This window comes from Rhipicephalus microplus, unplaced genomic scaffold, assembly GCF_043290135.1.
Source record: "Rhipicephalus microplus isolate Deutch F79 unplaced genomic scaffold, USDA_Rmic scaffold_23, whole genome shotgun sequence".
In the NCBI taxonomy this organism is placed as follows: Eukaryota; Metazoa; Arthropoda; class Arachnida; order Ixodida; family Ixodidae; genus Rhipicephalus; species Rhipicephalus microplus.
Window position 1 is genome coordinate 9,879,464 of NW_027464596.1, and position 13,042 is coordinate 9,892,505.

General features: G+C 46.6%; 1 protein-coding gene across 2 annotated transcripts in view; it reads left to right on the forward strand.

Annotated features, from left to right (window-relative positions):
* The first annotated feature begins 10,919 nt into the window (after positions 1-10,919).
* LOC119161022 (uncharacterized) overlaps positions 10,920-13,042 on the forward strand; it is a 68,228-nt gene continuing 66,105 nt past the window's right edge. The window contains exon 1 of one of the 2 annotated variants that reach the window (XM_075884063.1): positions 10,920-11,267. In XM_075884063.1, the coding sequence (XP_075740178.1) occupies positions 11,209-11,267 (59 nt within the window). In that variant the 5' untranslated portion in view covers positions 10,920-11,208. The remainder of the gene's footprint in view (positions 11,268-13,042) is intronic. The other variant, XM_075884064.1, reaches the window with a different exon arrangement.

Here is a 13,042-nt window from a genome sequence, read left to right on the forward strand (position 1 = left end):
CCGTAAGGGCCCGATTTAGCCGTTCGGTAAGGCCATTTGTTTGGGGGTGGTAGGAAGTGGTCAGCTTGTGGTGCGTCGAGGAAGAGCGCAGAAGATCGTCGATTACACGGGCCATAAATGCCTGTCCACGATCCGTGAGTAATTGGCGAGGAGCGCCATGGTGTAGGATGACGTCGTGGAGCAAAAAGTCCGAAACGTCAGTAGCGGTGCTGGTGGGGAGCGCTCGAGTGATGGCATACCTAGTCGCGTTCTCTATAGCAACGGCGATCCACTTGTTGCACGATTTCGACTCGAGAAAAGGACCGAGAAGATCTATACCAACACGGAAGAAAGCTTCGGTTGGGATGGAGATCGGTTGAAGAAGTCCAGCCGGGAGCGCAGTAGGTCGCTTCCTACGTTGGCATTTATCGCAGGAGGACACGTAACGGCGAACGGACCGGGCGAGACCGCGCCAAAAGAAGCGGCGACGCACGCGGTCGTACGTCCGAGATACACCCAGATGACCAGCAGTTGGTTCATCGTGAAGCTCGTGCAGCACGGTCGAACGCAAATTTTTCGGCACGACAAGAAGGAGCTCAGGGCCGTCTGGCTGGAGGCTACGATGGTACAGTGTGCCATTCAGGAGGGCGTACATGCGAAGTGACGTGTCGTTCGGAGCAGATTCGAGACGGTCAATAAGTTCTCGCAGAGAAGCATCACGACGTTGTTCATCACCAATCCGAAGAAAGTGGGACATTGACATGACGCTAAGGCTAGGCTCGATGTCTGGTTCGTCGGGCTGATCAACAGGGTAGCGGCATAAGCAATCGGCGTCCAGATGGAGACGTCCAGACTTATAAGCAACCAAGTAGGAATACTCCTGTAGGCGTAATCCCCAATGACCAAGTCGTCCAGTGGGGTCCTTCGGAGAAGAAAGCCAACACAGCGCGTGATGATCTGTGATGACACGGAAAGGGCGGCCATACAAGTAAGGACAGAATTTCGAAACCGCCCAAACAAGGGCGAGACATTCCCGTTCTGTTATAGAATAATTGCGTACAGACTTAAAAAGCGGACGGCTTGCGTACGCGATTACACGGTCGTTGCCCCGCTGAATTCGCGCCAAAACTGCACCAATCCCTTGACCACTCGCGTCTGTTCGCACTTCTGTAGGAGCATCGGGGTCGAAATGTGCAAGACTAGGAGGTGTCGTTAGAGCAGTGATTAGCTGGGAGAAGGCGTCAGCTTGAGGAGGGCCCCAACAAAATGGGACTTCTTGTTTGAGAAGGTTGATGAGTGGCCATGCGAGTGCCGCAAAGTTTTTCACGGACCGGTGAAAGTAGGAGCACAGGCCCACAAAACTGCGAACATCATGGACAGAGCGGGGGACTGGGAAGTTTGTTACAGCACGTACTTTCGCCGGGTCTGGCCCTACGCCGGCAGCGTCAACAAGGTGACCCAATACGGTAATCTGAAGAAGACCGAAGTGGCACTTTGAGGAATTGAGCTGCAGGCCGGCCCGTCGAAATATGGATAGAATGGTCGAAAGGCGTTCAAGGTGGGTTGCAAAGGTAGGTGAGAAAATGATCACGTCGTCCAGGTAACACAAACATGTCGACCATTTAGATCCTTGTAGGAGCGTGTCCATCATTCTCTCGAAGATCGATGGAGCGTTGCAGAGACCAAATGGCATGAACTTGAATTGGTAAAAACCGTCAGGGGTAACGAAGGCGGTCCTTTCTCGGTCCATGTCATCTACAGCAATTTTCCAGTAGCCAGATCGGAGGTCGAGAGATGAAAAGAAGGTGGCGCCATAGAGGCAATCAAGGGCATCGTCAATGCGTAGTAGAGGGTATACGTCTTTTTTGGTAATTTTGTTGAGGTGGCGATAATCAACGCAGAAACGCCCTGAGCCGTCTTTCTTTTTTACTAATACCACGGGAGATGCCCAAGGGCTCGTTGATGGTTCGATTACGTTTTTTGTTAGAATTTTGGCCACTTCTTTCTGAATCACTTCTCGCTCGGACGCTGACACGCGGTACGGCCGACGGTGAATGGGCGCAGAGTCACCATTGTTGATTCGGTGAGTGACAATTTTAGTCTGGCCCAAGGGACGATCGTCGGTTTCGAAAATGTCACTGTATGAGGCCAAAACTTGGCAGAGAGCGTCGGCCTGGTGAGGCGACAGCTCCGATCCAATCATGTTTCGAAAAATACCATCGTCTGAGCTGGGTGACCGTGAGACTGCGCTTCGATCAAGAGCAGATACAGCGACAACGCTAACATCGTCCTCTGTTATGACAGTTAGCTGGGCTAGAGACATCTGGCAGGGCAACACTTGAGGGGTGAAACCAAAGTTATGGAGCGGAAGTAACACAGTTATCCGCTATGATCCCGATGGTATAGGGCACAGTAACACTGCGCGTCAGCCGAACGTCAGTAATTGGCGTAACGATATAATCACCGTCAGGAACGGGGTCGATGAAAAAGACACGTACGTGTCGGCTCGAGGTGGCAGGCGAACGAAAGTGGTTGGGCTCAAGCGGCTGGTGGGCTTTGCAGAGTAGTCGGCAAATTAAGATTGGAAAATCAAGGCTAAGGGTACCAGACGAACAATCAATTAAGGCCGAGTGTGCCGAAAGGAAATCAAGGCCAAGTATGAGGTCATGAGGGCCGCAGGCTAAGACGGCAAAAGGACCACGGCGTGACGACCGGCAATGCTGACACGAGCAGTGCACATTCCGATTACTGATACAGTACCGCCATTGGCAACACGTATTACCTGCGTCGTAGATGGCGTCATAATCTTTTGTAAGCGGCAGCGTAGAGAAGCGCTCATAATGGACAGGTGCGCACCTGTGTCAATGAGGGCGGTCACAGGAACCGGGTCTACTTGTACTTCAAGAAGGCTGTGGTGTGTGGGAAGCGTCAGTAGAGGATTTTCGGCCGTCATTGGTATTGCAGCTTCACCTCTATAAGCTGCAATATCTAGTTTTCCTGCTGCGGTCGTCCAGAGCGGCTCGGCGAGGAAAAGCGCCGAGGTGGCGGAGAGCGGGATTGGTGACGTAGCGGCGACGGGGAGCGAGAGCTGCGGCAACCGAACGGAGGGGCGTCAGGGTAGCGGCGACCGAGCAAAGGGGCGTCAGTGGAAGGCTCGTAAAATGACGACGAATAGAAATTGAAGGGTGCGGCGACTGAACGTCGAGGGGTCGTCGGTTGCATGAGCGCCGAGGTAGAGAAAGTCTGACGTGGTTGGTTTGACCAACGGCGACGGCAATAGCGAGAAACGTGCCCAGGCTGGTGGCAGGAAAAACAAATAGGCCGGTCGTCGGGTGTTCGCCATTCCGGATGGTTACGGAAGGGCATTGTTGGGGGTGAACGGCGAGCGTGTCCTCGGGAGTAAGACGGGACTTCAGGGCGAGTCAAGGGACATGCTGATAGAAGGCCGAGGTTCGCAAACTCCTGCCTGACCACAGCTTGTACCACGGCCGCTGGATCAAACGCTTTGATCCAGCGGCCGTGCTTGTACTAACGCCACTGACGGCTGTTGTTGGTCTGAGGCAACCGTTGCGAAAACGGGAGACTGTAGAGGAGCCAGACAGGCGGCTTCGATTTCCCGACGAACAATGCGTGTGACGTTGTCATACGTCGGGGACTGGCGGGCGGCTTCACACGATGAGGTTGCGGCCGTGTTGGGCAGCCGGGTGAATCGCTGAGTAATACGGCGGCTCTTGGCTTCTTCGAACCGCCGGCACTCTTTAATGATGGCGTCGATGGTGGCAACGTTGTTGTAAACTAGAAGATTAAATGCGTTGTCTGTTATGCCTTTCAGCCCATGGGCCACTTTCTCAGACTCACTCATGTGCTCGTCAATCTGGCGGCATAGGGCGAGGACGTTGTGAATGTACGCGACGTACGACTCCGTCGACGTCTGTGCGCGAGCCGCCAGTTGATTTCGCGCTGCGATCTACCGCCCAACGATGTCGCCAAAAAGGTCGCGGATCTTCTCTTTAAAGTAGTCCCAGTTTGTAATCTCCGCTTCGTGCGTCTCGAACCACACTCGTGGTGGGCCATCGAGGCAAAAAAGCACTTTGGCAAGCATAAGAGTCGGGTCCTACCTATAGCTTGCACTGGCCCATTCGTACCGGTTGATCCATTTGTCGACGTCAACGCCATCCTGACCGGAAAATATACCGGGATCACGAGCAGGAGGTAGAACGACGTATGTAGAATTCACGGAAGGGGCAAGTAGCGAAGACGATGGTTGTTCAACCTGTGACATGGTTGGACCTATGATGGTGCGGCCGTTGCGAAGCTTCGTGATGAAGACGGGGAAGTACCCAGCACGACCACCACAAAGATGTTACGTAAAAATAACACGAGGCAAGTCTATTTAAAATCTATATTCAAACTGATGCGTATGGCGTCGACTAAGATGGAGGACAGTCAAGTCAAGTCAAGATCCTTGACGATGTGGCGCATACCCACGCTGGGGGATCGGCCAAGAACCGGATAGTTTTCATTAATTTCTTGTTTAATAACAGATTAAAATTAATTCATTTACGAGTCATAAAAGAAAGACGCAACAAGACAAATTTGATGGTTGAATTGTTAATAATCTGTAGTGTAATGCAATAAAGCGTCGTATTTGATTTAATATGAATTTTGAAATTTCAAAATCTACCGAACATTGATTTCAACACTTAAACCTCTTTGAACTTTTGACGAACTCCTGCAATGCGTCAACCATTTTTCCGTCGCTGTGGCCTAGACACAGAGCCCCGAAAGAAAGCACATTTTCAGCATTTAAATCTATTCCGAGAAGGTGGCAAACGGCTCCTAAAGTGTTTTTAAGTAAGGCAGAGAATCTACTACAATAAATGAGATAATGTTCAGAACAGCATGCCCAACCGACAGACCACTTCCTCGTTGTCGTCTTCTGACCCCTGATATGTCAGCGACGTAGCAATATTATGCAGTGAATATCAAAGAAGTAAGGCTAAAAAAGCAAAAAAAAAAACGGGGGAAAAGAGCCTATTTAAACTGAACTTGTTGAATAATTCAGCTGTGAACTGAAAAAATATTCGATAGATTTCTTTCATTCTAGTTCACTGCACAGATATATATGTTGTAATTCATTGTGCAAAATTTCAGTTCAAAGTATATGCTGAGAAATACGTTATGAAAGTTTGCGTCGCAACATTTGGAGCAAATTGTTATTTTCAGAAAAACGTAAACAAAGATTTCCGAGCTTGTAAAAAGGGTCACAATCTTCGCATGCAGGCCTAAAATGCACCAGATTCATAGCTAGGCCCTTCTGCGGCAGCATTATTGTCTCCTTTTGCTCGGGTGGCTGCTCGTCTTTTCTTCCTGGCCTGTTTTTTCCCATCCGCTGACTTGCGTTTAGCACTCTGCTTGCGCAAGTGATCCCTGGCGATGCAAGCTTTCTTCTTGTGGTACCCTTGTTCTATGCCAGCTTGCCTCAGGATATCTCGGGCACTTACACTGCCATTATCAAAGTGTGCCAAAACATCATGCAAGGCAAACATTACTGTAGACAAACTGACGTAGACCTCTTTGGGTACGCGCTGCCATATTAGACCATTGAAACACTCATTAGCATTTTGAGTCTTATCATGAAGGCACTTCACTGGAACTTCATCAGAGCACAGATCCCTGTAGACAGTTTTAACTTTGTTGAGCACATCATTTGGAAGTCCTCCTTTGTGTACATATTTTCCTTGGCCGAGTGCTTCGACCCTTTGGTATCCGCACCAGCTTTTTGGTCCAAGTGGACACAGGCCATGTCTCGGTTACTTTTCGGTAGAGCTGCAACGAAGAAGACTGGCAAGGGTAGACTTTTTCATTGCAGAAAGGCTCCCCACATTAGCCCTTACGGCGACGCCATAGTAGTTTTACAGGCGGTCAATGAGGGCATCAGTGAGCTCAGTGTATTTAATGACATCATCAGTGTATTCAATGACGTCATCTTATATAACAGTCACAATGAAATGCATAAAGTATTTTGAAAAGCATTAATATAGACGAACCAACACTTGCTTTTGAAAGCGATTTTTTGAAACCAAAACCACAGTTGGAAATGTGTATTCAGTTTTGCTATAGAAGCATAGGGTATAGAAAACTTGCTGTAACTCGCAAACCAATGATGCTAGGAGGATAATTTGTGTTGCAACATATATGTGAATGTTTGGGAGTGCAAAAAAACAAAACCCTAAAAATTTATTTCGCGTGAAAAAAAATTACTTTTGAAGGTGGCCTACCACCTTAGCAAGAAAAAATCTCTATGCATGCCTGTTTATTTTTCTTCAGAAGCGTTGGGGGCCACTCACAACGGAGCCTAACGAGGGGACGCTACAAGTTTTCGGATGCTAAAACCTGCAGACGTCAGCCGTACAACGCAAGTATAACCAAATGCGCCTAGACCAAGCTAGGCTATTTGCACAGGGTTAACCCTAGCCGCCAGAAAGTTTGGAAATAAACAGAAGAGAGTAGAAGACATGACAGATAAAAAGTGAGAGATAAAGACGAAGATGTAGAGAGAGATAGGAAAAGGCGACTGCCGATTTCCCCTGGGTGGATAAGCCCAGGGGTGCCATCTACGTAAAGCCAGCGCCAAAGGGGTGTGTTGGCTCTGCCGGGGGGTCTTAAAGGTCCAATCACCCAGCGTGGGCTCAACCCCCAGGATCCCCTTTTCCCCGGACACGGCAAAGCCACGCACGGCTAGGCGTGGGAGGGAGTCAAAACTCCCCCGTTAGCTCGGGTCCGTGGTGTCACTATGCACCAAAAGCCTACTTAAGCAGACGCCCCTGCGTGAAAGCTAGCGAAATGGCCTAGAACGCATCATGAGCGCAGCATGTACTCATGCTTTACATGACACATATATCATGATCATCTTGTTCTGACGTGTCGTTTACCTTCGTTGTCCGATCGCGTCACGGAACAACAAATTAGGTATATATGGAGCTAGTGAAACGGCTGTGAGCCTTCTATGAGCGTAGCATGTACCAATGTTTTACATGACACGCATGTCATGATTATCTTGTTTAGACGTGTCATTTACCTTCGTCGTCTATTGACGTCACGTAATACCAAATTTGGTATATGTGAAGCTAGCGAAACCGCCGCGAGCACGTAGTCATGTTTTACATCACACGCATGTCATGATTATCATGTATAGACGTGTCATTTACCTTCGTCATTCATTCACGACACGTAATACCAAATTTGGTACACGTGAAGCTAGCGAAATGGCCATGAACACGCCTTGAGCGTAGCATGTACTCATGTTTTACATGACACGTGTGTAATGACTACCATGTTTAGACGTGTCATTTACCTTCGCCGTCCATTCACGTCATTTAATAACAAATTTCGTATATATGAAGCTAGCGAAACGGCTGTGAGCGTGCCATGAGCGTAGCATGTAGTCATGCTTTACATGACACACATATGTCATGATTATCATGTTTAGACGTGTAATTTACCTTCGTCATTCATTCACGTCACGTAATACCAAATTTGGTATATGTGCAGCTAGCGAAATGGCTGTGAGCGCGCTATGAGCATAGCAAGTACTAATGTTTTACATGACACGCATGCCATTATTATCATGTTTTGATGTGTCATTTACCTGCGTCGTCCATTCACGTCGCGTAATACAAAATTTCGTATAGGCGAAGGTAGCGAAATGGCCGCGAACGCATCTTGAGCGTAGGTTGTACTAATGTCTTACACAACACACATATGTCTTGATTACCGTGTTTAGACGAGTCATTTACCTTCGTAGTCCATTCACGTCACGTAATATCAAATTTTGCATGTGTGAAGCTAGCGAAATTGCCGTAAACGCATCATGAGTGTAGCATGTACTTATGCTTTACATGACACATGTATCATGATCATCATGTTCGAAAGTGATGTTTGCCTTCGTCGTCCGATCGCTTCACGGAATAACAATTTTGGTAATGTGGAGCTTGCAAAACGGCTGTGAGCGCGTTAAGAGCGTAGCTAGTACTAATGTTTTACAATGACACGCATGTCAAGATTATCATGTTTAGAAGTGCAATTTACCTTTGTCGTTCATTCACGTCTCATAATACCAAATTTGGTATATGTAAAGCTAGCGAAATGGCCACGGCCATTTCGCTAGTTCATGTCACGTAATACCAAATTTCGTATATGTGACGCCAGCGAAATGGCCCTGAACGCATCATGAGCGTAGCATGTACTTATGCTTTACATGCCACACATATCATGATCATCATGTTCCGACGGGTCGTTTACCTTCGTCGTCCGATCGCGTCACGGAATAACAAATTTGGTATATGTGGAGCTAGCGAAACGGCTGTGAGTAAGCTATGCGCGTGGCATGTACTAATGTTTTACAATATACGCATGTCATGGTTATCATGTTTAGACGTGTCATTTACCTTTATCGTCCATTCATGTCACGCAATACCAAATTTGGTATTTGTGAAGCTAGCGAAATGGCCATGAGCACGGTACAATGGTAGCATGTAGTAATGTTTTACATCACACGCATGTCATGATTATCACATTTGGATGTGTCATTTACCTTCGTTGTCTAATCACGTCACGTGATACCAAATTTGGTAAATGTGGAGCTAGGGAAACAGCTGTGAGCGCGCTAACATGATACGCATCTCATGATTATTATGTTAGCACCAGTCACATACCTTCGTCATCCATTCACGTCCCCTTATAGCAATATTGATATATGTGAAACTAGCGAAACGTTCGGGACCGCACTATGAGCGTGGCGTGTAGTCCCGACTAGTCATAACATGAAAATCATGGCGGGCATGTCATGATTTCCACGTTAGGGTGTGTCACTTATGTTCGCCATGCAGTCATGTTATACAATCAGTGGCGGATCCATAAGAGGGGCAGTAGGAGTGATTGCCCACTCCCCTCAAATCCTGTCAGTATCCCTTCCCCCCTCTTCAGTGCTTGCCGTCCACCTGCTATCACCAATAAGACAAATGAATGGGATCTCTTTGAACACACATTGAGTATTTTCTGTTATATAGTATTTTTGATAGTAAAAAAAAAAACAAAAAATAATGACCACGCCTCTCTCTCCGGGGTTACCTTAAGCGACCCCCTAAAATGAGTGGCTGGATCCACTTGTGCACACCATAAGAGTTTTCCAAAATGTCATGCGAATGAAAGTACCGCAAGAGCAGCAAGACCATGAAATGAAAAGCATGACATTCATCACATAATTATAATGATTTTCATGTTATAACTAGTCAGTTATACTCGTCATACAGTCATGTTATGGCACACCAATTTTGATATTGATACCATTATTGAAACGGCCAGGAGAGTGAATAGTCGTAACGGCTAGATAGATAGATAGATAGATAGATAGATAGATAGATAGATAGATAGATAGATAGATAGATAGATAGATAGATAGATAGATAGATAGATAGATAGATAGATAGATAGATAGATAGATAGATAGATAGATAGATAGATAGATAGATAGATAGATAGATAGATACGCTCAACGTCACCGGAGGTCGCTAAGAAATACCTCGCATTCAAAATAAAAACGGAGCACATTACACGTTCTTCCACGTATTTCAATTTTCTAGCGCGTATACGCAGTGAACAAGCTGTTTCTATGTGATAGTCTCGTTCCGGATGCATTTTTAATTGAGACCAAGTGAACATTTTTCAAACATGATTTACCCTTTGCCCTCACAGATTGCGCTATAAACCCTCTGCTACTGGCAGTACTTCATTGATATATCAAAATGCACATTTCAACTGTTATGCCAACGATGGTCGCAAGAAAGTCTGCCTGAAAAATAACGCGTGCGAAATCATGTTGCTGACGTGCAGCATAATTAAAAAAATAATAAAAAAATGACTTGTCATGTATCGCCAGCATGCGCGGATGCTTGCAGCAAACAAAAAAAAAAGTTACTAAAAGCTATCGCTGCGTCAGGGATGTTTGACATATGGAGCTGAAAGTAAAAATTATTCCCATCGGCATGCAGTCACTCTCATTCCACACTGGAGCCGTCCTTGACTTGTGAAGCGCACTTCGCCCGACGAGGACTAGGTCATCTCCGCTTATAAGATATTATCGATTTCTTCTCTGATCGGGCGGGTCGTCGCATCTGTTTTCGAAGACTAGTCAATTCAATGATGCGACGAGAGGCCGTTCATTTAAATGACCACTGCAACTGTCGTTTGCAGTATCTTAGTGTTATTACTTTACTTTTACTTACTATCCTCACAAGCATGCATATACGCATCGGAAGGGGGAGGAGGGGGTATCATGACTTAGATATACATGTACACAATCTGCTCAAACTATCGCTGATAGTCACGTCACAGAAAAAAGGTGATGCCTGTGTCCCCCTCCTGGCCCCTATCCCAGTGGGGTCGGTGTGAGTGTGAACCCCCTCCCCCATCCCCGCAAAAAAAAAAAAAAAATAGCTGGCTAATCTCCTGTTTCTTTTTTTGTTTTTTTTTTCAACTGACACAAACCAGTGGAGCTTCGGATGTCAATCACGTACAGTTGTGTAATTCGATGTGGGTACACCGCAAGGGTGCTACTTGCATTGACTGTGTGGCTTTTGGCCTGCATGGCATGCTTTAAAATTTTAAACTGCGCGCGGGCGGAGTAATAGCCGAGACCCGCCGTCACCCCCGGAAACCCCCGGAAAGTCTTCCGGGGGTGACGGACCCGCCGAGACCACTTGCCATTTCTAATGCATTCTCAAAAAACAAGAAGTACCGTTTCTTCAGTCTCGTGTTGAATGATTAAAGTTCCTAGATTTTTTTGTTTCAAAAACTAAAATTTGAGCAGTTTTCGCAGTGGCCGCCTCTGTGACTGCTTTTTCTGCGGTCGTGTGGAATACTCTCACTCATTCCTCCATGCTGTCTCTTCTTCGCTGGCGGGCGTGCGAGGCAGCGTTTGATGTGGACGGCAGCTCGTTAGAAGTTGAACAAAAGGACGCTGAAGGGTTCTTACTGCGCCCTTGTCTTTACGAGCTGCCGTTCGCTTCAAACTATGCAACACCGAGTTGCCCAACCTCGTACGCTTTTGGAAGTTTTCTACATTTCGCGGTTTTCGCGGGCCTCGCTGCTGCCTCGTGGTAACGCGCGATCGCCCCGGGGTTGCGTGCTCTGACAAGTGTTCTCTGCGCGGACCTTGTCGGGGACCACATGGCCCTGCAGCTCACCCGGGTGTTGCCGCACGTCGACTTCGCTGCTGACCGACTCACGTGAGTGAACACCGAATCTCTCGCCCACTCTAGAGGCGTGTGTTTGGACCGTTGTCTGTAATCTAAACGAGAACTGCGCCTGTGGAGAGTGTTGGTGCCAAGCTACTCCTCAGCTCTTTCTCCCAGCTTCGGTCGTCTTTGTGCAAAATGAAGAACATATTATAATTGTTAGTATTTTGAATGCTCTCAAATCTTATATCAATTTATATCTACACAAAAACGTGTGAACACAATGTGTGGAAGGTCATGTTTTACAATGTTCGGAAAGTTATATTTGGAAGGTTTGGAGTCGTATATGCATGCTAACACAAGTACTTGAATACAATAATTACCCCAAAATCTTGTCTTAGTGGACTCGAGCACACTTTACAAGGTTACTGCCCCCGATGAAAGTGCGCTCTTTTCGATTGATTGTCAGCTTTCCAAACGCCCTTTGATTGTTGAAAATGCCCTTTTAAAATTTGAGCTTATTCGAAAAATAAAAATTGTTTAAAAATTTACTTGGGAGTGTCCTGTTGGGGATTTATCCGAAAACATAGAGCCCTATTTCTTCGGTAGACTGGGCTGCATGACTGAAGCACATAGGGAACCAACATGACCTGAAAACACTAGAGCATCTGCAACACGTGGCATTGCTTTTAGTCATGTGCCCTAACTGGTGTCATTGTATAGTCAAAGCATCACTTTTGACCTGTCAAAGTATTCCTGCTGGAATTCAGGCTGGAACATTAGCACCTGTATGTCAGCTGGACATCATGAATTACCAACTCTGTTGTCATACCTTGGCCAGGCTGATTAATAAGATTTCTCAAACCATGATCCCATATCTTTGGGCATACTGTTTGAGTATGTTATCTTTGCCCATCTCACGCTACGCATGGAACGGCATAGACTATATTGCCATAGCATGGAGGGAATCGATCGTACCTCTCTACACAAGACACCCTCTTGCAGATTTCACACACAGTCTTCTATAGAACGGTGCATCATAAAAGAGCAGTTCTGGCAATAGACTTCACCAAAGCATTTGACAGGGTTATGCAAAGTGTGATTCTACTGAGCATCAAAGAGCTGCACTTAGGGCATAGAATCTATAACTGCATCCGGGCTTTCCTCAGTGGGCACACCGCCTTCCTGCACATTGATGATGTACAAACGCTGCCCTTCTCCCTTGGTAATATTGGCACCCCATACGTATCGGGACTAAACACAAAGTGCCATATGCCATTGTACTTCGTCGCGTTCTCTATGCTGCTCTTTTCTTGAACCTATCCTGCATAAAAATAAACTAAATGCTCTAATCCGCATGACTAGCAAGGCAGCGCGTAATCTCCCAAAGACTACTAGCATAGATAGACTAAAATTTGGAATGAACAACACAGTGCAGGAACTGATAGATGTACAATACTTTTGCCTGGACGGGGCGGCATATACTCAATTCACTCAGATTGTTGACATTAATTGGCTTATTAATTTTAGCGCTGAAAGTTATTTTTGTGTGCTTTCATTCAGCTGGTATCTCCCTTTTTTCCCAGCACTCATTGAAGTAATTGGTGAGAACAGAAATGGAACAATCATCTAGGTTTCTGAGCATGACATTAGTGATCTGGTCCGTGCCAGTGGTTGAGATCCTGAGCTTAAAAAGGGCTGCTCTGACTACGGTCTTCTATATCGGCGAGTCGATGAAGGGTTTATCGGCACCAATGTAGTCGGGATATATTGCTTGGCCGACAGTGGTATAAGTTGGCTTGAGTCTGTTTAACAGTGCCTGCTGA